Genomic DNA, 25,919 nt, shown 5'->3' with positions numbered 1-25,919 from the left:
CTAGATATGTACTGGAGTGGTGTTACATAGTCCTAAATAACCACAGTTATGAATTAGACCCATTCATTTGCACATGCTAATTCTAGTGTTCTGGATTACCTCCCAGCTAGTTAAAATCTAGCCCTAACACATTTTCACATTTAGTCAATTCAGTTCAAGTAGCTAAATGTTCAGCCAAAAGTGATTATGTCCAGTCACCCTGAAAAAAAATTTTTACAGTGTTCATGAGCCCTTCAAACATGTTTAGGTCTGTTCCAGCTGTGGTTTTCAGAAAGGCTTAAAATCGTAATTACCTGTGCTTTATATTAAACACCTTACTTACAGACTTTCCTGAAAGAGCGCTTTGACAATGAAGAAATTAAACCAGATTTATGGATGTCCTTAGAAGGTGGAAATACCTGTACTGAGTGTGGGATTCTCGCAGAAGACACAACTCTATATTTTGGAGGTGCAACTGTGAGGCAGGCTGTCACTCAAGATCTGGACCTGCGGGGGGCAAAGTAGGTCATGTTTCCATGCCATTTTAATGGGGAACTCTGCTAAACGCTGACAAAGCAGCAGGCGATACAGCTTGTAGCTCTGGGAATCCCTAGGCCACCACAAGTATGGTGTTATCTCAGGTAGACACTAATTAGATTATGATTCTCAAGGCACTGATGCTTTCAGATGAGTCTCAGAGAGCAAGACTCACCCTAGAACAGTGTAAAGAGTCTGCCATGCCCCAGTAAAGCTGCAGGTCCCCTTCCACAGGAATGTCCTGAAGTCAGCAACACCTGTCCTGCAAAGAGGCAAGATGCTGCTGTTGCTTGGGCATCACTGTGTTCACTCCTGGAGGCACCAGCTGTGTCTCCTGCTGAGTTCAGAACACAACCTCTGCTGGTTGTCCTCTCTTCAGTGCCTGTACAAGACCCACTGCACTCACATGCTGTAGAAAAGGATGACTTAACTGGAGAGCAATGGAATTATGTCAGTTTAGACAAGCTAAGAACATCATGTAGAAGACAACTTCAGCATCATTGTCCCTTGGCTATATGGCTTTAATGAAGTTTCTCTTACTTCTGTAATTCAGCAAGAATTCATTGAATTGCACAACCTTTCAGGAAGGAAGGGGCCTCAGGGAGTGTCTAGGCAACCTCATGCTCAAAGCCAGGTCAACACTGAATTCAGACCAGGTTGCTCAGGGCTTTGACTCACTGGGTCTCGAAAACCTCCAAGGACAGAGATCCCATAGTCTCTCTGGACAGCTTGCTCCAGTGTTGAGTTACCCTCACACTGACTTTTTTTTTCCCCATTATATCCTTCTTTCAATGTATGACCACTGTCTCCCAGTCCCAGCCACCTTCTCCAGGCTGAACAAGCCCTGATCCCTCAGCCTCTCCTCGCAGGGCACATGCTCCAGCCCCAACCATTTCAGTGGCCTCCACTGACCTTGCCTCAGTTTCTCAACTTCATTGCTGCAAGGGCACTTTGTTAACTCGTGATTAGTCCCCTTTCCACCAGGACTCCCAGGGAACAGTTAGCAAAGTTGCTCTGGGACAGTCAGTCCCCAGCCCATACCATTGCAAGTCGTTCATCCCTCCCAGGGGCAGGACTGATGAATTTCATGAGCTTCCCATGGAAATTACTAGGCAATATTTTTGGAAACCTTTGTTCTACTTGTACATCGATGTTACTTCCTTAAAAATGCTGGCATTTTGAACATTTCCAAGACATCTGCTAACAGAAAGCAAGTGTCTCAATTTGTGCAGATCTTTAACACATGTAAACTTACACATTTACTCTTAGATTTCTACAGTACTGGGGGAGAATTGGGAGTGAAAACAACATGACAACATGCCACAGACCAACTTGCAGAAAGGAGGGAGTGCTGCTAGATTATTCCATTGATGGAGGCAAGTACATCTTGTAGTTTCATCTAAACTACAGCCTTGTTCTGGATTCAAGCACCATGAATATCTGAGAAATTGTCAGAGAGATCAAAAATAATATGATTTTTAATTGTAAAATTATTTTTGTCCTTGTAAAGCGTTTTCCCCCATCTAAAATTTCCACCTATTGCTCGGGAGTTCTCCATAATCCTCCTGCCTGATTTCAGTAATCAGTGGCTTCCACCGAATTTAATTCCTTTATACAGTTACAAGATTACTCTTGCAATGAGTAACAGTTGCCAACTACCCTTAGACATTAAGATTTATCTATCATCAGAAGACCATAGCTATTATTTTTTTATTTCCTATTATCTTCCTTTAATCTTTTAGAAGATTCTATCATAAACTTGTTTTTATTACTAAACCTGCATCTTTTCATTCTAGGGATATCCTGGACTTTGCTTCATGAGATGGATTACCAAAAATACATCTCAGTCAGGCATGACTACATCCTCCTCCCCGAGCACGCTCTGACCAACACAACCCGCTTGCGCTGGTGGCAGCCTTTTACCATCAGCAACGGGATGGTGGTTTCAGGCCCCGACCGGGCGCAGTGGGCGCTGGATAACATCCTGATCGGAGGAGCAGAGATCAACCCCAGCCAGCTGGTAGACACGTTTGATGATGGTAAGACAGGCTGTGACAGCTAATCTGTTGTCTGGCATTATGTTATTTAAGATAAGCCCTCTGAGCTTGTGAGCACACTTTTTCTTTTTTTTTAACTCTGCAAATTTTTCATTTTGTAGACTAATGCTGTTTATATACTATTCTTCATGCTACCAATAGGGGTGTGTAAATATATATACACATGTATATTCAGATATGTATGTATGTATTTGTATATATATATGTACATACCTATAAGAAAGACAAAGATTTTTATTTCAGTCCAACTCATTTCATTTAAATTTCTCTGTAGGAAAGTTTTATTTAATCATAGCTTTTTTAAAATACTATTATTTAAACATTTTAATTACCTCTCTGGAGCTGATGTTTTTATTATCTGTTAGTAGCTTACAGTGTGTCATGACAGATGATAGCATAAATTTAGTGTCGATATCACTAAAGTACTGTATCTAGTGATTCTGTGGATTCATTACTAAGCCTTGATGTTTACTGAGACAATACAGTAATTGTCTTTAACTCATATTAATAGAAGGCACCTCTCATGAAGAAAACTGGAGTTTTTACCCTAATGCAGTCAGGACTGCAGGGTTCTGCGGAAATCCATCATTCCATCTCTACTGGCCAAATAAGAAAAAGGACAAAACACACAACATCCTGTCCTCCAGGGAGCTCATTATACAGCCAGGATACATGATGCAGTTTAAAGTAAGAAATGTTCTCTCTTTCTCCAAAGTATGCAATGAAAAACCATCTAATGTGTCTCCAGAAATTCTTCGTCTTCCAACTAGGATTCTCAACTGGATGAATAATTAATAACGACTTTTTACTAGAACTTAAAGTAAATTCTGAAGTGTAGCTAATGGGAAACAGAAAGGTTGCATGAATGTTAAATGCCAAATTATTTTGACTGTCTGTATGCTTTGGGGGTTACTGAGGGGGATTGGAAGTTTAATCCCTTCTCCTGATATTACTGGATCATCAGATACAATAGGAATTATTTTCTAAGGTGAGAATACACAGCATGCAGTATATGCCATTTTCCCCCTAACTCCTGAATAAGCAGCAAAGGCGAGGTAGGGGCAGGCTGGAGAAGAGTGGCGTATGGAAATTGCAGAAGTGCTCAAGTGGAAGTGCCCCTTCTACTTACTTGTGTCACGGCAAATGACCTAAATAATCAGAGAAACATTGCTGAATATTTTACTTTGTTTTAAGGTAGAAATCTGCACAGGGCCAAAGGCAACATGGAGTTGTTGTCCAGAAATGTTCTAGGCCCTTCCCCAAGCACCATGTCTTAAATAAGCCAGGAACTAATATGAAAGCAGGGTTATCAAGAGAGTCATCCATTTTATTGTGTTGGTTTTCTTCTTGCTCTTTTGTTTGACAAGACAGTTCCAGAATTTTCCATCGTTCACTAATCAGTATTTTCACATTTTCTCATCATCGTTGCCTATTTTATATTGACTGTCCAATATAATCCCTAAAGCACTGCTTCCCCCACTCACACAGCATGCCACCTTCAAAGAAATCATATGAAAGAGTATTCTGACATACTGAATGCCAAGCTGTTTATTTTACCCAGCCTATCATATTTTTCCTCTATTTTAAGGCCAAAATCATAACCCATCAGCATTTAATAGTTCGTATTACTAAACTCTCATTCAAAGTTTTTCTCTTCTGACTCTCTCCTTTTTTTTCACCAGTCACAGCAAAGATTTTATTTCTAAACTAAGAACTCAGCTCTAGTGCATGGCTGCCATTTGGCTTTTAAGCTCTTAAAATTTAGCTTTTTGTTGTCTATTCAGTACTGTACATTGGGTACTGTAATCTTTCCACTCTAATATGACACAAATATGTTTACTGTTTTAAATATTCAGTATAATTCTGTTCTTAAATTGCATTGACTTGAAGTTTATATCCACATTTTTATCATTATGAATTATAAATTTCATAGGTAATTAATACATAGTTAGGCACTTCACTTTCTGAAATGCTGAGGAGCTACCACATCTTTGTGTTTCAGAAACAATGTTTGTTTAGATATTTAATTTGAACTTTAGGAACTTAGTGTTAGGATTCTGTTAGAAAATAACAGTAGCAATGAAGTAAAATTCATTAGGTAAAAGCACTATCTGAAGTGTTGTGTCTTTTGTTTTCCATCCACTTTTGCTGGATTTTGTCCAGGATCTAAGTTGGCAATCTCTTTTATACACCCCTTAAAGAAACAAAAGAGAGCAAGACTTCATTATATATCACATTAAATGTCTACCTGACTTCTTATAGCAGCCAATTTTATTTGTGCTATAGATAGTGGTTGGCTGTGAGGCAACTTCTTGTGGGGACCTCCACTCTGTGATGCTGGAGTATACGAAGGATGCCAGGTAAATGACAGCAGAATACACAGACCTAAAAAAAATAGTATGATATTAAAAACCGAGAGAGCTTTTATTTATTAAAGCGGTTACTTTGATATTCATCTTGTAACAGGATCTGAACAAAGCCTGTTTGCAAGCACTGGGATTTGTCTACGTAACTCCCATAAATTCTCTTTATAATTTATCCCAGATGTTGACAGATTCATGGCACTGAGCTTGCAGTTACAGTCATGAGCACGTTCCTGTTAAAAATGTGCTTGCAGAAAACCACATTCACAGGAAACTGTTGTTTTAGTATGATACGGAACTAGACATTTAGGATCAAGGTGTAATGAAGTGGGAGTTACTTAATTCCAATTTGGTCTTTATCTAGAAAACAATTAATATCACTGTCTCCTGTGCTGTAATATAGTAGTGCTTTAGAATTTGTAAAAGTGAAGGTATATTCTGTGCTCAAATGACTGTGGGTGAACATGAAGCAAATTCTGTTGGGACTCTCCTGAACGCTGTAAGAGAGAGACTAAGGAGCAGACTCACAAATAAATCCTCCTGTCATGCCCACCCAGAGGAGCTCTGGGTAGGACTCTGCTGTTTGTACCACCACCAAGGGATTCACAGCACTCAAACCTGGTGCTGGAAAGTCCTCCCTGGCTGCACCAGGGCTTCAGCCTCCCGCTTCTTGTCTATCTGTGGCTACAGAGCATGGAAACTATTGCTCACAGTCTCTTGGGTTTGTTTAGTAAGACAGGCAATGCCATGACCCTTAGATATTACCTGTTTCCCTTTCATTATTCTTTCAGTTGTTCTAAAACATTTTTTTTTGTTTCCTACAGGACAGACTCATGGCAGCTTGTCCAGACACACTGTCTTCCTTCCTCATCTAATAGCATTGGCTGCTCCCCATTTCAATTCCATGAAGCCACCATCTATAACTCTGTCAACAGCTCCACGTGGAGAAGAATAACTATCCAGCTGCCTGATCATGTCTCATCCAGGTAGGTTACTGAAAGGTCATCTCACTGTGGGCCTATAAAACGTCAGCTGTCTTGCTGGCACTGTTTGCTTGGACCAACTGGTGAATTAGAAATGCTTCTTTATTGCTGGATTTAGATCTGATACATAATTAATGATTTGAGGAAGCTTTTTGTTTATAGAAGTGGCTACTGCCAATGATGTAGCAGCCACCCATTCAGGGTGGGTCCTTCCAGTTATTGAAGTGACAACTCCTTCATACAACATTTTTCATTACATCTGCTGCTGGTGTATTTGAACGTTGCTGTACTGACATGTTTAATTCCTAGATATCATAATACAGTGTTTGGATTTTGATATTTGCAGTGCAACTCAGTTCAGGTGGATTCAGAAGGGAGAAGAACTAGAGAAGCAAAGCTGGGCAATCGACCACGTGTACATCGGGGAAGCGTGCCCTAAGCTCTGCAGTGGTCGTGGATACTGCACAACTGGAGCTATTTGCATTTGTGACGAAGGATACCAAGGTTTCATTTCTTCAATTTCTTTCTTATACATCTGCTACAGTCTAATTGACCTCAAAATTCAACAAAAATCAGTGTGATGCACCATGTCTAAATTAAACACTGGAAAGCTTGATAACAAATTCTAAATTGATAATTTGACAGAGCTACAAATAACAGCTCTTCCCTCCCTTTACTCTTTCTGGATTGAATCAGTAGTCTCTGCTGCCTGGCACTGTATGTAAAGCCCATTCAGCCTTCATTGAGGGCAGAATGTGGCTACTTGCTTCCCAGAAATGGCTTCCACGCCTGTACTCCTTCCAAGGGTGCCCTCACTCCCAAGGGATGTGTACCTGGGATCCAGATGTTGGTGACTGGCCTCTGTAAGGGACTCACTTCTGTGCCCCATCAGGACAGAGTGCTCTGCTCTAATCCTGCAATGCAGCTGAGCACATGCCTAATGGTACATGAGTGTCCTCGATAAAATATTAGTGCTTTGTGGGAGTGGAGCCAGTGTTTAATGTCTTCCAGGAAATAACTTTATAAGATTGGAACCCTTCCCTGTTTCAGACGCATCTCCCTTCAAGCGGTAATTTGAGGTTTCTTATATTGGCATCAATGCGAAATAGGAGAAACCCTATTGCAGTTCTTGAAGTTATACTGCTGTAAAAATTAAGACTCGCAGCCTCAATTTTCTAAAAATGAATGCTGTGCAGCAATGTGAAATATATTCAGCCTGTAGTCACACTGTATATTGGGCCACAACCTTGAATGGAATTACAATGAACTGTAACTCAATTTTCCCGATTCTTTTGAATTTTGTGTGTTTTATAACTCCACTGTGTCATTTTTAGGTGATGACTGCTCTGGTTTTAGCCATGACCTCCCCAGTTATATTAAAGATAATTTTGAATCTGAAAGAGTCACTGAAATAAACTGGGAAACCATTCAAGGGGGAGTGATAGGGAATGGATGCGGACAGCTGGCACCCTACGCCCACGGAGATTCACTCTATTTTAATGGATGTCAAATAAGACAAGCTGTGACTAAGCCTCTGGATCTCACCCGAGCAAGGTAATTCTTTGAGCCTAAAATGCTCTTTTAGCAATTCATGAGAAAAGAAACTCTTTATATGTACATGCAGTCATGTAGGACAGTATTGATGAGGATGGACTGGCCTGGCTCTGCTGTGCAGTCAGATGTGGCTGGCAGAGAAACGTTAGGGTTGGCAAAACGCTTCGTGACTTACATTTGGGAGATGGAGAGTGAGGAGGAAGCGATGTCAGATGAAAAGGTCAGATGTTTTTGTCATGCCCAACAAAGCACTGTCTAGTAAGCCAGCACTGACAACGAAGCCGTTGGCAAAAACTGGACACCAGACTGTCTGGACTAGTGCCTGATCTGATAAGACAAATCCCATGTTTGTATGTGCCTCCACGACGGTCATGACTAAAGACGCTATTAGTAATTACGGACTCGTTTTCCCATTTCAGTTGTCAAATGGAATTATATTCACCTGGCAATGAACAGGAGTATCTTTTTCACCTATTGAGCCTCTTTGGCCATGGAAAAACAAATGCAACCAGCCTGTGCTGGCTCTTAACAGAGTGACAGCTTTCTGGACCAGTTTGTATTTAGTTGTTTAAAGCAAGATTAGAAACAGGATAAATTGGCAAATGGGCCAGATATAAATCAGGCTCTTCCTTTCTTAGCTGAACACCCAGGTAGAACACGAGAAATTTTTTAGGCATTTTATTATATTCAACCTTTATTTGCCCTTTTTTAGCTTTTCATACACTCATTTGCATGTTTATATTGTTTATGTATCTCAGTTTTGTGCAGCTACATTGTAAAATTGGATCTATTGCCTCCAACTATATGGCAATATGTTATACATAGTAAACTATTACTTTGAAAGGGAAGCTGTGTTTTAGAGATGTAAGAACAGTTTATCGTGCATGTTAAAAGTAATGATTCTTGAGAATGCTCAAAGTTTTAATAAGGTAGCTGCAATAAACCTGGAAATGCTATTGTTCCTGTTTGAATACTTTTTGTATATTGAAAATACCTTCTCTCTCTGTGTTTTACAGCAAAATCATGTTTGTTTTGCAAATTGGAAGTATTTCACAAACAGACAGTTGCAATACCAATCTGAGTGATCCTAACACAGTAGACAAGGCAGTGCTCCTCCAATACAGTGTAAATAATGGAATTACATGGCAAGTAATTGCACAGCATCAGCCAAAGGACTTTATACAAGCCCAAAGAGTGTCTTATAATGTTCCCCTGTGAGTACCCAGTCACATTTCATTACCTCTAAGTGCACAAGATACATTTCTGCTAAGAAAGACTCTATCTTTGCATCACTGTGCAAGAAAAAGAGGTTGATGAGAGGGTAAACAAAGAAGAAAACTTAAGGGGAAGGCTGATTAAGAAATTCCAGCCTAGTGTTTATCAGTATACTTGAAAGAAAAACAGAATATATGTTTTAAAGATATGAGGGGGAAAAAATTCCTCCGTATCTGTGTGCATTTTTCACCATTAAATGTTTTGCACATACAGTGTGTTGATGTTCAGGGATGTAGAAATAATGCTTTGACTTTGCTCTCGGTTCCTGTTGGGGGGTAGATAGGGATGTCCAAACCACCGATAGTCTGGAACTCTCACAGGCTCTTGCGTTTGTGACGACAGGGAGGCACGAATGAAAGGAGTCTTACTGCGCTGGTGGCAGCCCCGTCACAATGGAACAGGTCATGATCAGTGGGCTTTGGACCACGTAGAAGTCGTCCTGTGAGTATCAGCTTCACCTCATCCCATCTCATCTCAGAAAGCACTGAAATTCCTCCAGCATGGCATGGGTGTTAAGCTCAGTAAGAACCGTTGTGGCCCAGGGAAACCTTTGAGAACCAGTCTTTGCTAATGCTCTGCCCTGACTGCAACCGTCAGTGGTTAAGACAGTCATGAAATAAGTGGCAGCAGGGGTATGTGTTGTGCATCGTGGAAAAACGCAGGAGGGAAAGCGGGGCTTTGACACCGCTGAGTATTGGTGCATTCCTGTAATGCAGCAATGACTGCAAAATGTATTGTGCTGGGACATAAGAAAGGATATTTCTGTTCAACACTGTGCTGCCATGTAAGGCTGATTTATATCCTGTCAAAGATACAAAAGAGACTGCTGTATTGCTCTTTGCACAAAGTAATGTTGTTGTGCCTCTGAAAAATTTGCGTTAGCAACTAATGCCTTATTCATTTCCTTTTTTTAGTAAGAAGGATACTGTTCAGAAACAGGGTTCACTATATCAGGTTCCTATGGTCCGAGCTCTATATTCATCCCCTTGTCAAGATTTTACCAAGTAAAGTGTCTGCACCCTCCTGATTCTCCCATTCTTGAGATGGGTTTCGCTGGCAGCTAACCCGTTTTTCCTGTGTTACGTCATGAAGAGATGACCTGCTTTTTCTCTAACAATTTAGTTCCAGTAGAAGTGAAATGCTAGTGGCTTCACGGGCGGGAACTCATCGCTGACAGTGGTTGGCAGAGAGAGGTGTGCCTGCTCCATAGATAGGTTCAAACGTTCCTTTTATTGAACAATTTAAAAACCAGCAATGAAGAAATTAGGCTTGGATATCTTCCAGACTGTGTAATAATAACCATGAGGTTTCTGAATTAGCAGAGACACTGCAAGTAATGTTTTTAACAGTAGCAAAGTGAATTATCTGATTGCTAGTTAGCCCTGTTCTTCTTTCCACCGAGAAGCACCAGCTTGCATGGCACTCATATCAACCCCAAACCAAACTGGTCCCAACACTGAGTAACTGTACACGCTCTACTGCTTTTACACACCTTGCTGGGCTCTGCTTCCATAACATTAAGCTTCACGCTTGAAGGAACAGAGGGACGGATGTGATTCCTGGCTTAGTTAATGGCTGTATGATGCTGCTTCAGGAAAGATATGCAAGAGAGTTATCCTGCAGGAGGTTCACAGTTGTCAGGAAACCAGGGAAAAGGGAACTGGTAGTTCTGAAATATTCCAATGTCTTTCTGCCTTGCAATTAAAAAAAATGAAGAAAAAAATCAGGTGGGAAAAGAAAAATAGAGCATAATACTATCCGTCAATCTGAGCATTGAATTAGGGAGTGTACGTAGGAATAGGACAGATTTTTTAAAAGTGATTCTTTGGCTGAATTCTGGAGAACTTCCTTGACAATGAGATCTGGCCGACTTTAGACTAGACACACAAGTTGAGTGGTGACAAGTCAGTCATACGAGATATGTTATATGAGAATGGAGAGAGCAATAGAAATACTATAGCAAGTAACCACACCTTGCCTAGAGAAGGAACCAGATGGGCAGACAGTGCTTTCTCCCTTCTCTCCTTTTTCTCCTGTTACAGAGCTTTAAGGCTCTTCTGAATATTGGCCAAAACATCAGGCTAGAGACAGTATTTCCATCCTGTTCAAGTGACACCTGGTACAACCCACAGAGGAAGACAGACCAAACCAGACAGATTTCTCCATCACCAAGCACTGTGAAATGCAGTGCCATGGCAGCGTATTTCCCAAAGGCCAGACGTGCACTTCCAGCCCCTGCTAACTACAACATGGAAGACACGCTGCTCTCAGGAAAGGCAGAATTACGTACTGTGGCGCATCTGGTTCATATGCCGGCACGTGCTCAGACCTGAGAGGTGGCTTTGACCCCTCTATTTTGCTTATATTCTATCTGCACCTTCTAATTTATCAAAATATTCTGTAGGCCTCTTAAATTTTATTTTCCAGTAACCCACCAAGGGTCTGACAAAGACTTTGGAAGGCTTTCTGAAGGGAAGCACACTGTTCTTTGTCGATAGATACTCGCACCTGTGTTTTCCTTTAGCACTGCTGTTTCACTCAGCCACCTCACGCTGGTCCCTTTGCCCCCCAGCACTTCAGTTTCTTCACCTGTAAAATGATGAAGACACTCTGTCACCCCCATGGAGTGCTCCCAGGCATACAGAAGGGAGCGTGGATCAGTGTCTGTTAGCACTAACCCTGGGTGATCCCGCACACAGCAGGGCTATCAGGATTCATACCATGAGTACTAGGGATAGGACTTAGCTTGAACTCTCAGTATTCCTTCATTTTTCCAACGAAGGGCACAGAAACCCTGCCTGCCCATGGGGAGAGCAAGCCACCTCGCCCGGGCAGCTCTGCAGCGAGAGATGAGGAGGCAGTGTCCCTCCATCGAGACTGCCAGTGGAGAGCTCTGGGGGCGACAGCCACCCCAGGGCCCTCTGGCATGGCTGCAGAGAGGCATGGCCTGAACTAAAACCATGCACCAGGGTGCTGTCATTACCTCTTCCTGTTAATTCTATAGGGAGTCATTGGAGGATCAGGAGGCTTCTGCCTGGCTTATTTGTCCCAAAGCTGGGACACCTTAGGAAACATCTGTGCCTCCTGAATTGGAGGTAATTCCTGCTGGCACTCTGACCTCTCTCAGAAAGCCATGAACATCCCGGGCTACAGGACCTGTTGATGGTCCCTGTCTAACACAGTCTATGCTCAGTCCTCTTATAACCCCGCACTCCATCACCCACCTGAATGAGACTCCATACACATCTCTGGGCACCATCAGAATTATCCTCACTGGCCCTGGTTTAACTCCGAGATTTTCATGTTTGTTTGCGATCTGCGTACCCATGTTGCTGCAGCAGGCAAGCCCCTAGCCTGTGGGGTGTTACAGCAAGAAGCTGACCTATACTACGAGGTGTGGTTTGGGACGTATAGAAATCCCTGGCTTTCCACACACCTCGTCTTGTGTTTCCTCCACTACCCTGTGGGCTGACAAAGAGCCCTGATTTTCCCAAATGCCCTAGGCGTTGGCTTGGCCACCTGCACCCCCAGGTCCACACCTCGGTGCTGTGCCAGCTTTGCCTCAGCCCACAGGCAAGTGAGCCATGCTCTCCTGGAGCAGACTAAGGGCTGGAGTAAGAAGGCAAGCAGGGAAAGCACCTGCCTCCAGGGAGAGCTGCTCTGTAGGGAGGCAGAATGACCAAGGACTTTCCTGATTTTATTTCCCACCCATGGGATGGGAAATCCCCCACCCCCAACACGGGGGATGTCCCTGCTCCTCTGTACAGTGCTCGCCCCAGGGACGAATCTGTGAATATCTGCTTTCATGGCTCAACTCTTCTCAAGAATCCAAAGATTTGAAATTAATTCTGTCACAGGCCCAGCTGCCAAGTCGTAGCACAGATACCGCTTACAGCTGATGCACAGCCAGGGTCATGACACACTGTTCAGTCTAATTGATTTCTGAGTCAAGGGCCATCATCCTCTTACCAGCAAACACATTTTCAGGATGCAGTTTCTTTGTTTCCTTTTTGGTCCCAAGATAGTTTGCTGGTGGAAAAAATTAACCTGAGTATTATATGTGCATGCAAAATAGCTGACGGTGATAAGAAAGACCAAAGGCAGGTGCTTTTGTATGTTACTTAGGATCATTCCACTTCTGAATTAATTATTTGAATCACTCATTAAAAAGCAGTATCGTTAAGGCTGTAATGCAGCTGCAAATGGTGCTCAAATTGAGCACCGCTTTTGAACAGGTGAAATGCAATACCTGCTTTGAATATGTTATACATCAAATTGGTCTTGCCAACTTATTATAACAACGGTTGACATCTATCCTGTGGTGGGGAGAGGATATTAGTTATCAAGTTGTCCAGTTCCTTTTAAAGCTAGTGCCGATTATTCCTCATTAGTGCAGCATTTTTTCTCTCCATTCGTAAAGAAAGCTTTGCGCACAACTCTCACATGTTCCATGTGGCTCTTCTGAGGGTGAAAAAGTATTTTACCCCAGACTTAAGATTAAGAGTGCTCTTTGGTGTCCCTATACTTCTGCCCTAAGAAGAGCCCATGTCCAACCCAGTATTTCATTTGCACATTGTTTTTTCTCGAAGCACAGCGCTCAACCTGTCTTCTGCACAGACACCACACACTTTTTTGCATGTGCATTTGGAACTGCCATTTCTTTGTGTACACAGCAGGCCCTTATTGACCTCTTATAAACCCAATTCTAGTCACAGGTATTGAGAACTAAAAGGCAACGATAAGCTGAACACTAAAGGGTCTGATGTTGCTTTCTTTGTACCCCAAAACTCGTGATGAGATCCAAGGGAATTTGAGTTGTGCAAGGAATGCAAGAAATATTATCCCCACCCACTAATTTATGGTTAACTGTTGGATAACAGAATGAATCCCTCCATAGCCATCACTCCATGCTCTTCATTGTCAATATAGTCTCACATTTTTGGCACAAATGATTTAGTGAGAAGTTATGTTGCAAGATTAAAATACAAATTATGTACTGTAGCTCTAACAAAGAGTGCTCATGTGGAAAAGCATTTTAATCTGCTTCATTTTTTAGTAAAAAGCAATGAAACTTGAAAAATACACTTAAATTTGAGCATCAACGTATTTATAATAAAAAGAGAAATAGTTCAAACATTAGGTAATTATCTGAATATTCACAACATTTATGCCAAATTTAATATGATGCAGTCTGTGCTTTTACAACATTTTTATTATGTTTCTAAAAAGTGCATGCTGAATTTTATAGAAAATAAAAATATAAACATTGATTTGAAATATCAGGAAATAATTTGTTCAATTTTTATTTTCAAAAGAGATGAAAAGTCCTATATTGCCTCTAAACCTCATCAGGGTTTTATGACTAATCACAGTGCTGCATGCATTGAAAGGCATTTTCTAACTTGTGTTGTATTTCATTGTTTGCTGTCATTGGTTTTACACTAGAATAAGGTAAGTACTTTCCCTGAATCAGTATCAAATGTATGTTGCTGTTACAGCTACAGTTCTTTCCCGAAGTTTTGTCAATAATGGGTCGGTGGAAAATCGTTTGTACTCTCTGAGATGTGCCACGTAGCTCCTGAGGGCCCTGATCCTGCCAGGAGCATCAGGGAAAGTTAAACTCAGTTAGCAGAAAGCGTTCAGCAGCTCACCCCGTACCACGGTGGGAATTTCACTGAGGCTGCGGCGAGAAGGGCTTCTCCTTCTCCCGTGGTGCAATGAGACCTGTCAATGGAGGGCACCCAGCGCATCGCATGGGCAACCTCTCAGCTCCAAGGGGAAATTCCCACTTGTTTCCATAATTAATGACTACAGGGCTGAAGGCATAGCCAGGTAGCGTATGTCAGTGAATCTGTATGGTGGCATAGTCACACATCTCTTAGACACACAGCAAGTGTCTGCCAGGTAGCTCTTTTGTTTCTTGTAACTCTGCCGCTTTGCGCTGTCTCAGTTAATAGATACCACAAACCAACACAGTTACGGAAATCTGAGTTCAAATCTCAACCTCGCCAGAGCTAAAGAATGTTTGTCATTGATATGAGCCGTCAGCACTTCAGTCAGAGCATCTCATTTTTCTCTTTATAGTACCCTCCTAACAAAGTATTTGTAATTCAGCCACAAAATTTATGCCAAGCCTAGTCCTGAGAGGCATGCCTTTGCTGCTTTCTAATGCTTTGTTCATGTTTTATTTCGTTATACAAATATTTTTGTTTCTATTTGGTTTCTATTATGCCCTGTTAATTAAAAATAAAAGCAAGAAGATAATGAATGATGTCAGTATATATTGGGGGGTTTTACTGCATATTTTTCATTCTATTTGGCTATGTTTTGTTTTCATAAATTTTAAATTGCAGACTTGAAGTCCAAACTGTGCTTTAGGAAACACACAACAGCCAGAATGCTCTATTAAAGACTAAAGATTCAGAGCAACTCCTTCTCATAAATTGTTCTATTGTAGGTATTTACTTAACATGCCCTAGACAGAATTTTGTTCTTCTATATTGGCTGCACATTGTTTTCATCTAACTAGTATTACTCCAGTGACTTACTGGAAAGTTACTTAGAGTTTCCTATGTAAATTGGAGCAGTATTATCTTCTCTTTATTTTTTAATATTAATGCACTCAAAACTGTCAAACAGATTACACAGTAGTTGCTCCTATTAATTGTCTTTTTGCTGTTTGCTCCATCAGCAATACACAGATAACTATTTTGGATCTGTACTTTTCATCTGATGGTTCAGTGAATGCACAGAAAAGGTAGAAGGCTCAGAATACGCTGACCAGTCCATTACACACTTGCAAAGCAGCCTCCAAGTTGCCACCAATATTCAAACAAAAGTTCCCTCCATACCCTCTGTTATGGAAGGGGGGGGTGTCTATTTCTAATATAGCTTGATGCTTCCCGGCACAATCTGGCTGCTCCAAACAAAAAAAAACAGCAGAAGTATGGTAAATCCTTCTATCAGTCTGTAAAAATACATATTACATTTGTTATTAACAGTATTGAAAGCATTCTTAATCCACCAAATGCAAGAAATGTGTAAGTACTCCTGCAAATTTGATTATATAATTCTTATTTTGATCTTACAAAGCACTATTGATTTCTCTTATACAGTGCTTGCCTCCTACCAATATATAAAATTAATTCAGAAAAATAAATATAGACCTATTCTCACCTTGTGGATACCAGACTACGCATACTATACAATATGATATGGTATGATACTATAATATATAGGGTATACCTATTGACCTATAGCAAGAGTTAAAATCATGTCATTTTCTATAGCAGGCATGAAGGTTTTGTGTGGCATCCAATCAGCAGTTGGAAAGCCCATCTCAGACTCTGGTGGAGAACAAGTTTGAACCATGTCAGTGCAAATAAAAAAAAAACAAACATTTAGTTCTTAGGAATTTAGATTTCTCTTATTTTTCACAAACTGCACTGCTGTGGTGTCTGGTTTAAGACAGGGAATAGATGTATTTTCTTTGTTTGTATCATCTTGATCGTCTTCACTGAACATACATAAAAGAATAAGTCTCTTTTAAGTTATTAGGCAACCCCTTCTTTGTTCCTTTTTTCAATTCTTTTCCTTTATTTTTGTTGGGTTTTTTCCTTTGATTATTGTTTTAAACATCTTCATCATATCTTCAAGGCCAGATATAAAATGGTTGGCATTTGAAGTGAAATGGAGACCAGGTGCACCAAGCAGTGTCCAAAACAGGTCCTGAAAATCTCTGCTGAGCTGTTGCTGAATGTGAACAGACCAAAGCAGCCCTGGCTGCCCAAGTCATGCCGAAGCTGAGGATCTCACAGCCGAGCTCAGTCCTAAATTTAACGACGTCCAGAAATGGCAAATTTTTCAACCAAACACATTGACAGGCTCCATTTAGTCCCATGTACCTAGAGTGAGGCCACTCGGAGTTGGGTTGTGCTTTCTCCCAGGGCCCAGTCTCCTGTATTTTGGCTGCAGAGCAGCCTTCTCCCAGCAGAGAGGTGCTCCATCCTCACTTCATGGTTAGGATGCTCTCCTGAGTGGTGGGATGTTGCCTTGAAGGCCCTCTGTATAAGGAACAACACTCTTCCTAGGCAAAGGGAATTAAAGGGAAGGCAAGATTAAGACCTCCTTCAAGCCTCATGACCAATGGCAGCCACTTTCAGGAGCAGGTTTCGGGTCATGATTTCCCTCCTGCCTTCCTCAGTGAGGCACTCAGCATTGCAGTGAGGGTGATCATAGAATCATAGAATGGTTTCTGTTGGAAGGGACCTTAAAGATCATCTAGTTCCAACCCCCCTGCTACAGGCAGGGACATCTTTCACTAGACCAGGTTGCTCAAAGCACCATCCAACCTGGCCTTGAACACTTCTAGGGAGGGAACACCCACAAAGGTTTCACAGAGATGAGTACGGGACCAGAATAAAGACTGATCTTCAATGCTTCTTTGCACTTGAGCTACCAAGTGGCATTAAAACTATGTAGACTCACTGCTGTCACTCTTTCACACAAAACTCTTACAAATTAACACAGACCTTTTCACTTGAAGAAATCAGGACAAGTCAACCTCAAATATCAACCCCTCCCCTAACTGCCAAATGCTCTGGAGCGCTGCCTTGCTGTGAGAGCACCAAAAGTGGTGCTGAGTCTAGATCTGTATTCGGAAAAAAAAAGTGTCACTTTTCTGTAAAATTGGGTGAAGAAATTTGCAAAGCCTAAGAAAACTAGTTGGGAATCAACTTGGAATTGCTTAGCAGTTTATATCCTAGGTTTTGACACAACTGATTTTATTCACTTTAGTCAGTCACGTTCTAGATCAGCTGTTGAAAAGGGTGTAATTTTGTTATACATATTTTTTTACATGAAGTTATCATACTACAGCAAAAGCTATCTTTGCCTCTGGAGGATCATACTTATTTTGCAAAGCATGTAATTATTTCTTTTTCCTAAGGGCCACATTCACTAAAAATAAGCTTATGCACTAGAGAGGAAAGTATGACTGATTACAGTACGAATATCTACTTTATATTCACAGAGAAAACTCATAAGAAAAAAAACCTGCCTTGCACCCACAAATGGGAGATTTGTTGACTGTAATGTCTACTGCAGGCCTTTACTTCACAGATCACCTTTAAAATCCGATGGACTTCTTGGTTTGGAGGCTCCTGGTAACATTCAGTCCCTTGGAATACAGACACTTAGGCCAGGTATCCTTCTCCCACTTCAAGACGAAGCTAAAAAGCACAAGGTCCTAAGTGGGCAGAAAGGATTAGAGGAGGGAATCAGAAATGAGCCTGAGATGGCACAGATTCACTGCAACTTTGCAGCTCCTTTCCCCTGAAAATGAAAAGAAAATTTGGTCACGCATTCACCAGCAGTTCCTCCTGGGTGAAGCTCTTTACGCCTGTTGGAGTTGTCCTCGGGGTCTGCATGGTTAACACTGTGCTCCGATCTCTGAAAGAAACTGTATCCTCTGACTACATCTATGGGAGTATCTTGTACACCACTTTTCCATGTGGAGAAAGAGGCTCTCAAGGGGCTGTAAAAACTAGAGTCTGGCTGCAGTATGTGATACTATTTTTATTTTTAAAAGTAGCTCTCTCATCAAAAGTTCTTTCCCATACCCTGGGACTCTGTAGAATGCAGTGTGCAAGAGAGACTCTCTCTCTTATAGTCACATCTCAGATCCTCTGTATGGCTGACCAAGTACTCTGAGAGTAGATCTGAGAGGAGACAACCTGTATCAGAATTTCAGAATACACAAATCTTTTCACTCTCATGTAATTCTGAATGAAGTTTGGCTGTAGGTTTACGTAGACCTGTATTTGTGAGTATGCACCAGGGGTATGGATATGTATGTAAAGGGACCAAGAAAAGGCACAGCAGAGGAAGCTCTCTGGCTGTTCTGCAGTCCCCAGCCACAGCAGAGGCAGTAGGATCTAGAGGCTCTGTGGTGTTGCACATGCAGTTCTGTGCCATGAGGAGACTCACAAGGATGCACCACAGATGTTATACCTCCATTGCCAAAGCTGCTGAAATTTGGAAAGTGAAGGTGGGATCTGTCCCCCAGGAGTTAGATGGGTGCCAGGTACCAAAATCCCAGACAGCCGTCTTGTCTGACGCTGCCCTCTCATGGTTCTTTCTTCCCTCAATGGGAGAAGTAGAAACCTGTGTTAGGTGGGATGGTTCTTGTCCTCCAGGTAGGTCTTCTGAACGAGTGTCCCTCCTTCAATTAGGCTGCAGTCAGGCTGTCTTTTGCCTGGTCTTCTCCCAGATGTGATGGTGCTTATTTCCTAGATCTTCCTTTAATTTTGGATAAGGGGTATAAGGGAGGGAAACGTTAAGTCTGCATAAAAGTGTTGTACTTCACTTCCTGTACAATGAAAGTGGAAGATAATGGAGTAAAGCTTTTCTTCTGTTCTCAAAATAAAGCAGTTAATGATCTAAGACAGAAGGATAACTGGAGTATAAAACCACTGTGGAGAAATGCCCTATATTGAGAGGGTATGAAGTGCATATAGCTTTAGTGAATCTGGCCCTAGGCAGCACAAGTTTTCATTAGCTGAAAGCTCTTAACCTTTCCCTAAGACAATGAATTGTACATAAAAGCAAAGTGGGACAGATTCTCACTTGCCTTGTACCTTGCTGTTATACAAAGGGTGCAACACACACCATGTTACACAGGATTGAAAGGTCACGCAAGGAAAAAGAAGAATCTGTCCCACTAGCTCACTGCTCCAAAAGAGTTTAAACTATGTATAAAAAACCTGACACTCTTCCTCTCCCCTGCCCTTTGATTTTAACAGCACTCGCAAACAAAATTACATGATGAATTTTTCACGGCAACATGGGCTCAGGCATTTCTACAACAGAAGACGAAGGTCACTTAGACGATATCCATGAAGAAATGAGAAATTTATCTTTTTTCCTCCCAACATGTGATGTGTTGCTTTCCATTCTTTAAATCTAGCACTGCGTCTGGTATCAGGACTTTTCTGCAACTGGCTTGATGAATAACTGAAAGCCTTTCTCAAGACAGAGTGTACACCACTTTTTCGCACTGTGAACTAATGAGAAGTGACTTATTTTCTCATAGGTAAATGTTTTAATGTTGACGTGTCTGTGAAATTGTGATCTGTTGTAATATCAGTTACAGTGGCAGTATTGGAAGTAAGCAACTAATTCTGTTTAACAGGAGAAAAAGTTTAAGCACAAAGACTTTTCAGATTTTATGTTTAAAAAAACCTACATACTAAGTACAGAGTTTAACATTCTTTGTCACATAGGTATTTAAGTGCACTGTATTTCAGCTCTGTGTCATTTTATACGATTAAGTTATCATTGTTTGTCCTCTTTGTATTCTCTTCTACAACATGACACATTGGCACTGTATTTACTTGTTTTGTTGTTGTAATATTTTTGCTGCTGATTTTTGGGCTATGTACCTTCTGACAAAATGTATTAAAAAAAATCAAAGAACCTAATCAAGAAGATGATAATTGCAAAAGTAGTTGTAAAGGCATTGATATCCTTTGGTCTTATTCTTTGATATGTCTGTTGGTTAGCATTGTTTTGTGGATAAAAAAGAATGCTTGACATTAAACCTTTTTCTACTAAGGAGTTGTGGATGAAGCCCCAAACAGAAGTTCCCAATTCCCTGTCTAAACCTAGTCAGTTCTCTGCAACTGATTTACTTACAGTAACTGCCATTTGGTGTCTGTAGTAATGAGGTGATTTGTAAACAGTGAACGTTTCATCGTGGTCTCTTTGGTGTTTGTTTCTATTGAGGGTCATGTTTGTATCTTCTGATAAAGTTGTATCTACACCAGCAACGTTATAATGCCCCTATAGCCCTAAACTGTCTATTATCATAAATAAAATGCTTCACTTTATGGTGAACCAAGCTAATGCTTCAATAAAAATGTCAACAAACAACTCTGACGTTAGACTTTTCAAGCCATGCGGGCTTTACATGAAATCATAAACAAAATTCTTTTACTAAATACCTAGATTCTAATGCAAACATTGATGATATTTTTTTAATAGTTAGTACATCACACTTAACAGCACTTTGCAAATAACAGAAACCAAGAGATCTTCCCAGTCCCACCTGTGGGCATATATGGTCATTGGAACAGGTCCTGGTGCAAGGAATGTAACGGGACCATGGACCAATAGACACACTTGTCTTTATCTGCAAATCTAATATGCAATGTGCAAATTGGTGTTCCCAAGCTCTGAGGGTTACTGTGCAGCATGTAAGGAACCTGGTTCAAAACAAAGTCACTCATTCTTAGAATCACAGAATCATTTAGGTTGGAAAAGATCTTTAAGATCACTGAGTCCAACCATTAACTTAGCACTGCGAAGTCTACCACTAGACAATGTCCCTAAGCACCACATCTACAGATCTTTTAAATACCTCCAGGGATGGTGACTCAACCACTTCCCTGGGCAGCCTGTTCCAATGCTTGACAACCCTTTTGGTGAAGAAATTCTTCCTGATATCCAATCTAAACCTCCCCTGGTGCAACTTGAGGCCATTTCCTCTTGTCCTGTCACTTGTTACCTGGGAGAAGAGGCCGACACCTACCTGACTACAACCTCCTTTCACATAGTTGTAGGGAGCAATAAGGTCTCCCCTGAGCCTCCTTTTCTCCAGACTAAACAACCCCAGTTCCCTCAGCCACTTCTTATCAGAGAGAAGTATCATATATGCTGTGCTTTTACAGCATGCACATCTGCTTCTGGCAGCATACTGGTCTGAAGCAGAATGGTGTTTGTTACACATCCATGCCCAATCATCTAAAATGTGTTTAATTTTTAAGAGCTTTTTGATCAAAGGTACCTGAACAGTGCAGGAAAAAAGAAGGTCATTCAGTGACCAGCTATTCAAAACCTTGGCTTGGTCAAAATTATGCAACAAACCTTTGACAGACCTGGAAACTTACTGAAACAGCCCAGCCTCCTGCAGCTGCAAACTCACTGTACTGTTCTGGAGAACGGTGTGTGTGCTTTCAGTTCTTGAAACAAGGTAAAGGACCTATTCAGAGAAAGAGCAGGAAGAAAAAAAATGAGATTATTAAAGAATATAATAGCTTAATGTTTGGGCAAGAGGTTTTAAAATATTGTAATAAAAGCTTCGCCCGTTGAACAAACAAAAATGCAAGATATAAACACTCCTAATTTTAAAGATAATTTTATTTGCCCTAATATGTCAATAGATGGGTGATATTTCAGCCTAAAATGCGTGTGCAGCTAGCATGTTGCTAGGGAATTAATTTATTTTAAAGATTTTAGATACAATGAGGCACTTAATCTGACTTCTCTTTCCAGGTAAGAGATCAGCGTAATCAGACAAGCTGCTTTTCACAATTGTATTTATTTCCTTTTGAATAACATATGTAATCATGACTACTGAGGAATCCCACGAGGCATTTCACCAGAACCCACTACAAACTGCACATAGGCTTTTCTCAAGAAAATCATCCCCACTGGCAGATTCCCAAGTGATGTTGTCATTTGCCCTTTCCAGATTCCAGGAAGTTCTTCCTTACATTTTTTCCATTCCTACAGCACACAAGGTAGCATGCACATATGGCATGCTCAGTGTATGTAGTTTTATTTTTCCTCCCATATGACTGAAAACCATGAGTCATCTGACATTAAATAGTTGTTAAAATAGCAAGGGTGACACAGCACATAATCAATGGCAATAAAACAGTGACATGCTATAAAATGTTCTAATAAGCTTATCTACTGGTATAAAACTTTGGCAGGCATGACTATGAAAATTGATGCTTTTAGTATGCCTTATAGTCTTCCTCATTTCTCCTATCGGTTCACTAACCCATGTTCCAGTAGAATAAGGAAAACACAAGAGAAATTAAATAAAACTACAGGAAGATGAAGCTCTGATGTGTTGGAGTTCCTGGAACAATCAAAACCTGAAGTTCTCATAATTTTGCCTGAATGTTCTTCTCTTGAGCTTGCTTCATCCACAGGTGATAACATTACCTTAGTGAGAGGAAATGAGTGTAGCACAAGTATTTTGAATAGGAATTCAAAATTAGGCTTTGCATGAACTTGACAATTTAGAGAAATGGGTAAAAATGAAATAACGCAGCAAATACACTCAAGGACAAGACATTGTCAAAGAGCAAAGTACCAGCACACAAAGTGGGTAAATATCTGGCTAGGCACCAAAACTATAGGAAGAGAATAAACAGCGCAAAGCAGTTTAAAAATTGCCATTTTGTATTATATCAATAGAAGCATTTATGGTAAAACACAGTAAATATATATACAGCTGTCAGTGCTGGCAGACAGCAGTTGTCAGCTGTTAAGCCCTTCACTTAAATACAGATGTAAACAAGTTGGAGAGATTGAAGAGTACAGCAGCAAAAACAAGATCCTTGAAACCATGAGCTTCCAAGTAGAGAGAGTTGGTTTGTTTAGGCTAGAAAGGGAAACATTTGGAAAGAGACATGACAACAGCCATAAATATGGATCTGTTTTATTTACTTGCTAACTCTTTAGGGCGAATGTCACTAGATGGAAATGCTGCCACAGCATCACCTCATCATTTATCCATCAGCGGGGAATGGAGTTTGGTTATTATCCAGGCAAGAAGCCGGTGCGAGGCTCTGTAAGCCCTGCTGACGGATGCACAAAGGGCCACGCACAAGCAGCAATGCACAACAGATAGATAAACCCTGCTCAATTCAGCTCTGTAGCAAGGCTTAACTCAAAATGTGACTCAACATTGGAGTAACATGAACAAGCTAGCTGTAGAAGGAGAGCTACCTTAAGCCTGAGCTGGTGAGGGAGCCTCAAAATCACATGTGATCAGCAAAAGGGCTCACCTACCTTAAGCTTGGCCTTAGAGAGCTCTTCAAGGGCTGTTAGCACTCTGGAGCAGCTGAAATCACACGACTATTTGCAGCACATCTCCTGTGGAGGAGCAGATGGAGCAACTACCATCTGCAGGTGGTGAATCTGCTCCTGGAAGAAACAAAAGTGAGATATGAGGCTGCAAAAGCCGTATGGATGACACGTGGATGAACTGCCTAGTGTTCTCCTGTGTTACTGATGTTTTATGACTGTTGCTTTTTTTTTCCCCATGTCTTCTTGATTCAGTTGAAAGGACTGACCTGGCAGCAAGCCTAAGGACTTAGGCCCATGCATGGCTAATTATCACAGAGCCTGATGGGGAGAGTTTGAGCTGGCACCCAGGAAGGAGTGGCCCAGTAAAAATGGTATTCCAGGGATGGAGAAGTACTGTGCTGGAGGGCATCGATAAATGCTGGGTTTATAGATTCATTCTCTATTTCTTTTGAAAGAAAACAAGTTTGTTAAGCTTCTTCAGGGGAAAAAAAAAAAAAAAAGAGGATGTGGTTGTGCTTTTGAGCTGTGCTGCTCAGTGAAAGAGTTAGTGTCAAAAAAGCTATTTCAGAGGGTTTGGCTGCTTCCCTGATTGCCTCTGGGCCAAAGGCAGGACTGTGGGGTGCACTGGACAGGCACAGGTTTCAGGGCCGCTTCTGCATTAGGATGCTATTGCTGATACCACGAGAGCTGGCTGATAGACCCAGGTCCCTCTTTCCCTGCACACTGACTGTGCACATACACACCGGCCTTCTGCTGATACCATATTGCTCCAGGTGTGCTAGAAACAGCATGTGCAAAGCCATCAACTGGTTTATATTCATGACTGGACACCCAACTTAGCTCACTTAAAATCACACCCTTCTCAAGAGACATTTTAAAGGATTTGAGTTCAACCACTTTCAAGGAACTCCTCATGGTAAAAAGGAAAATGTCTTAGTGTTTGTGCCTCTTCTAGAATAATTGTGCTATTATGGACAGTAATAAAGCTTGACATGACTAATGTATCTGTATAGGATGTGGGTAGTAACTAATTAACAGGAGCAATTTGAGAACTAAGCCAACTGTCACTGAAATCAGTGGGAAAATCCCTGTAAATCTAAATGCATTTCACTTCAATCTGGAAATGTCCCCCACAGCTTTACTAACTGGGTGGTTTGACCCATCCTAGGACTGGCATAAGACTCCATGGTCAAGTATATTGAGGAGGTTTTTTTCTTCCTTAGAAAGTTGTCTCGTTATTAGAAGAACTCTTGAGAGTAGTTAGGGAGCGGCTGGGAGTGACCCTGTCGATGGAGCCCATCTGACGCAGTTTGCTAATTTGGGATGTCCCGTATGGGATGTCCACACCAATGAGATAACCAGAAGTGTCAGAAGCCTCGCACTCCCCAGCCCCTCAGCTAGCTCCTGTGCCCACAGTCACTATCAGCGGTCATTTGAGGAAGTTGAGAACTAAACAGCCTGACAACTGGAGCTCTAATCAGCTAGTGAGCACTGGATCTGGCCTTTGATGGTGCCTCACAGCTTTCCTTATGCTGCTGGAGAGCGATGGCTCCTGCTGCTCCATCCCCTGTGAGCCAGACGAGCCCTCAAAGCTCACACTGGGAGCTCTGTCATCACACAGATCCAGTGGCATATGTGCCATTAACTAATTTCCCCCAATTATCCTCCACAGGAGCTTTTTCAATGTCTCCAATTGTCCATATTGTTTATTCTGTATTAACTTCCCCTCCCTTTTTTTGTTTAGACCAAAAATCCTTTCATCTTGTTCCTACTGAGTTCAGCACTATATTAATCCCTGCCCTTCTCTGAGAGCTGAAGAACTGAAGCATCTTTTACCATTTTAGACAGTGCTGGAAAGAAGCAATATAAAGAACTATTAACCTTCCCAGTGGGTCATGCTAAAATGCGCACAAGAAATTAAAACCAGCTTCAGTTCATGTATTCAAATGCAGCCATTGACACAATTAGTGTAACATAATCCGCAGTGTGGATTACTGTAACATTCAAAATCATAGAATCATAGAATGGTTGGGGTTGAAAATTATTTACACCTTTGTGGATTTTTCTGGCAGGAAATCTGCTATTCCCGTGTTTGTTTCCATCTTTCTCCTCTCCCTCCTCTTCGTGCAGGGTGTATAAGCCCAGGTCTGTCTGCAATGTTACTGCGATATATGCTTTACTGGTTAATAAAGCATTTCTGAATTTCAGTACATCAGTGGTGACACAACACCTTCATAAGGTCATTAATTCTAACACAAGCTACAGATGCCGAAGTTCAGAAAAAAAAG

At 41.3% G+C, this 25,919-nt stretch overlaps 1 protein-coding gene across 1 annotated transcript in view; it reads left to right on the top strand.

Annotated features, from left to right (window-relative positions):
- RELN (reelin) overlaps nt 1-20,625 on the top strand; it is a 314,463-nt gene extending 293,838 nt beyond the window's left edge. The window contains 12 exon segments of the mRNA XM_068402522.1: nt 325-500; nt 1,786-1,892; nt 2,313-2,555; nt 3,085-3,260; nt 4,860-4,933; nt 5,761-5,922; nt 6,266-6,423; nt 7,254-7,473; nt 8,490-8,687; nt 9,091-9,189; nt 14,194-14,199; nt 19,551-20,625. Coding sequence (XP_068258623.1) covers nt 325-500; nt 1,786-1,892; nt 2,313-2,555; nt 3,085-3,260; nt 4,860-4,933; nt 5,761-5,922; nt 6,266-6,423; nt 7,254-7,473; nt 8,490-8,687; nt 9,091-9,189; nt 14,194-14,199; nt 19,551-19,647 — 1,716 coding nt within the window. The 3' untranslated portion in view covers nt 19,648-20,625.
- The last annotated feature ends 5,294 nt before the right edge of the window (nt 20,626-25,919 follow it).

The sequence above is a fragment of the Nyctibius grandis genome, chromosome 5, assembly GCF_013368605.1.
Source record: "Nyctibius grandis isolate bNycGra1 chromosome 5, bNycGra1.pri, whole genome shotgun sequence".
Taxonomy (NCBI): Eukaryota; Metazoa; Chordata; class Aves; order Nyctibiiformes; family Nyctibiidae; genus Nyctibius; species Nyctibius grandis.
This window is presented reverse-complemented; position numbering and strand designations above follow the sequence as displayed.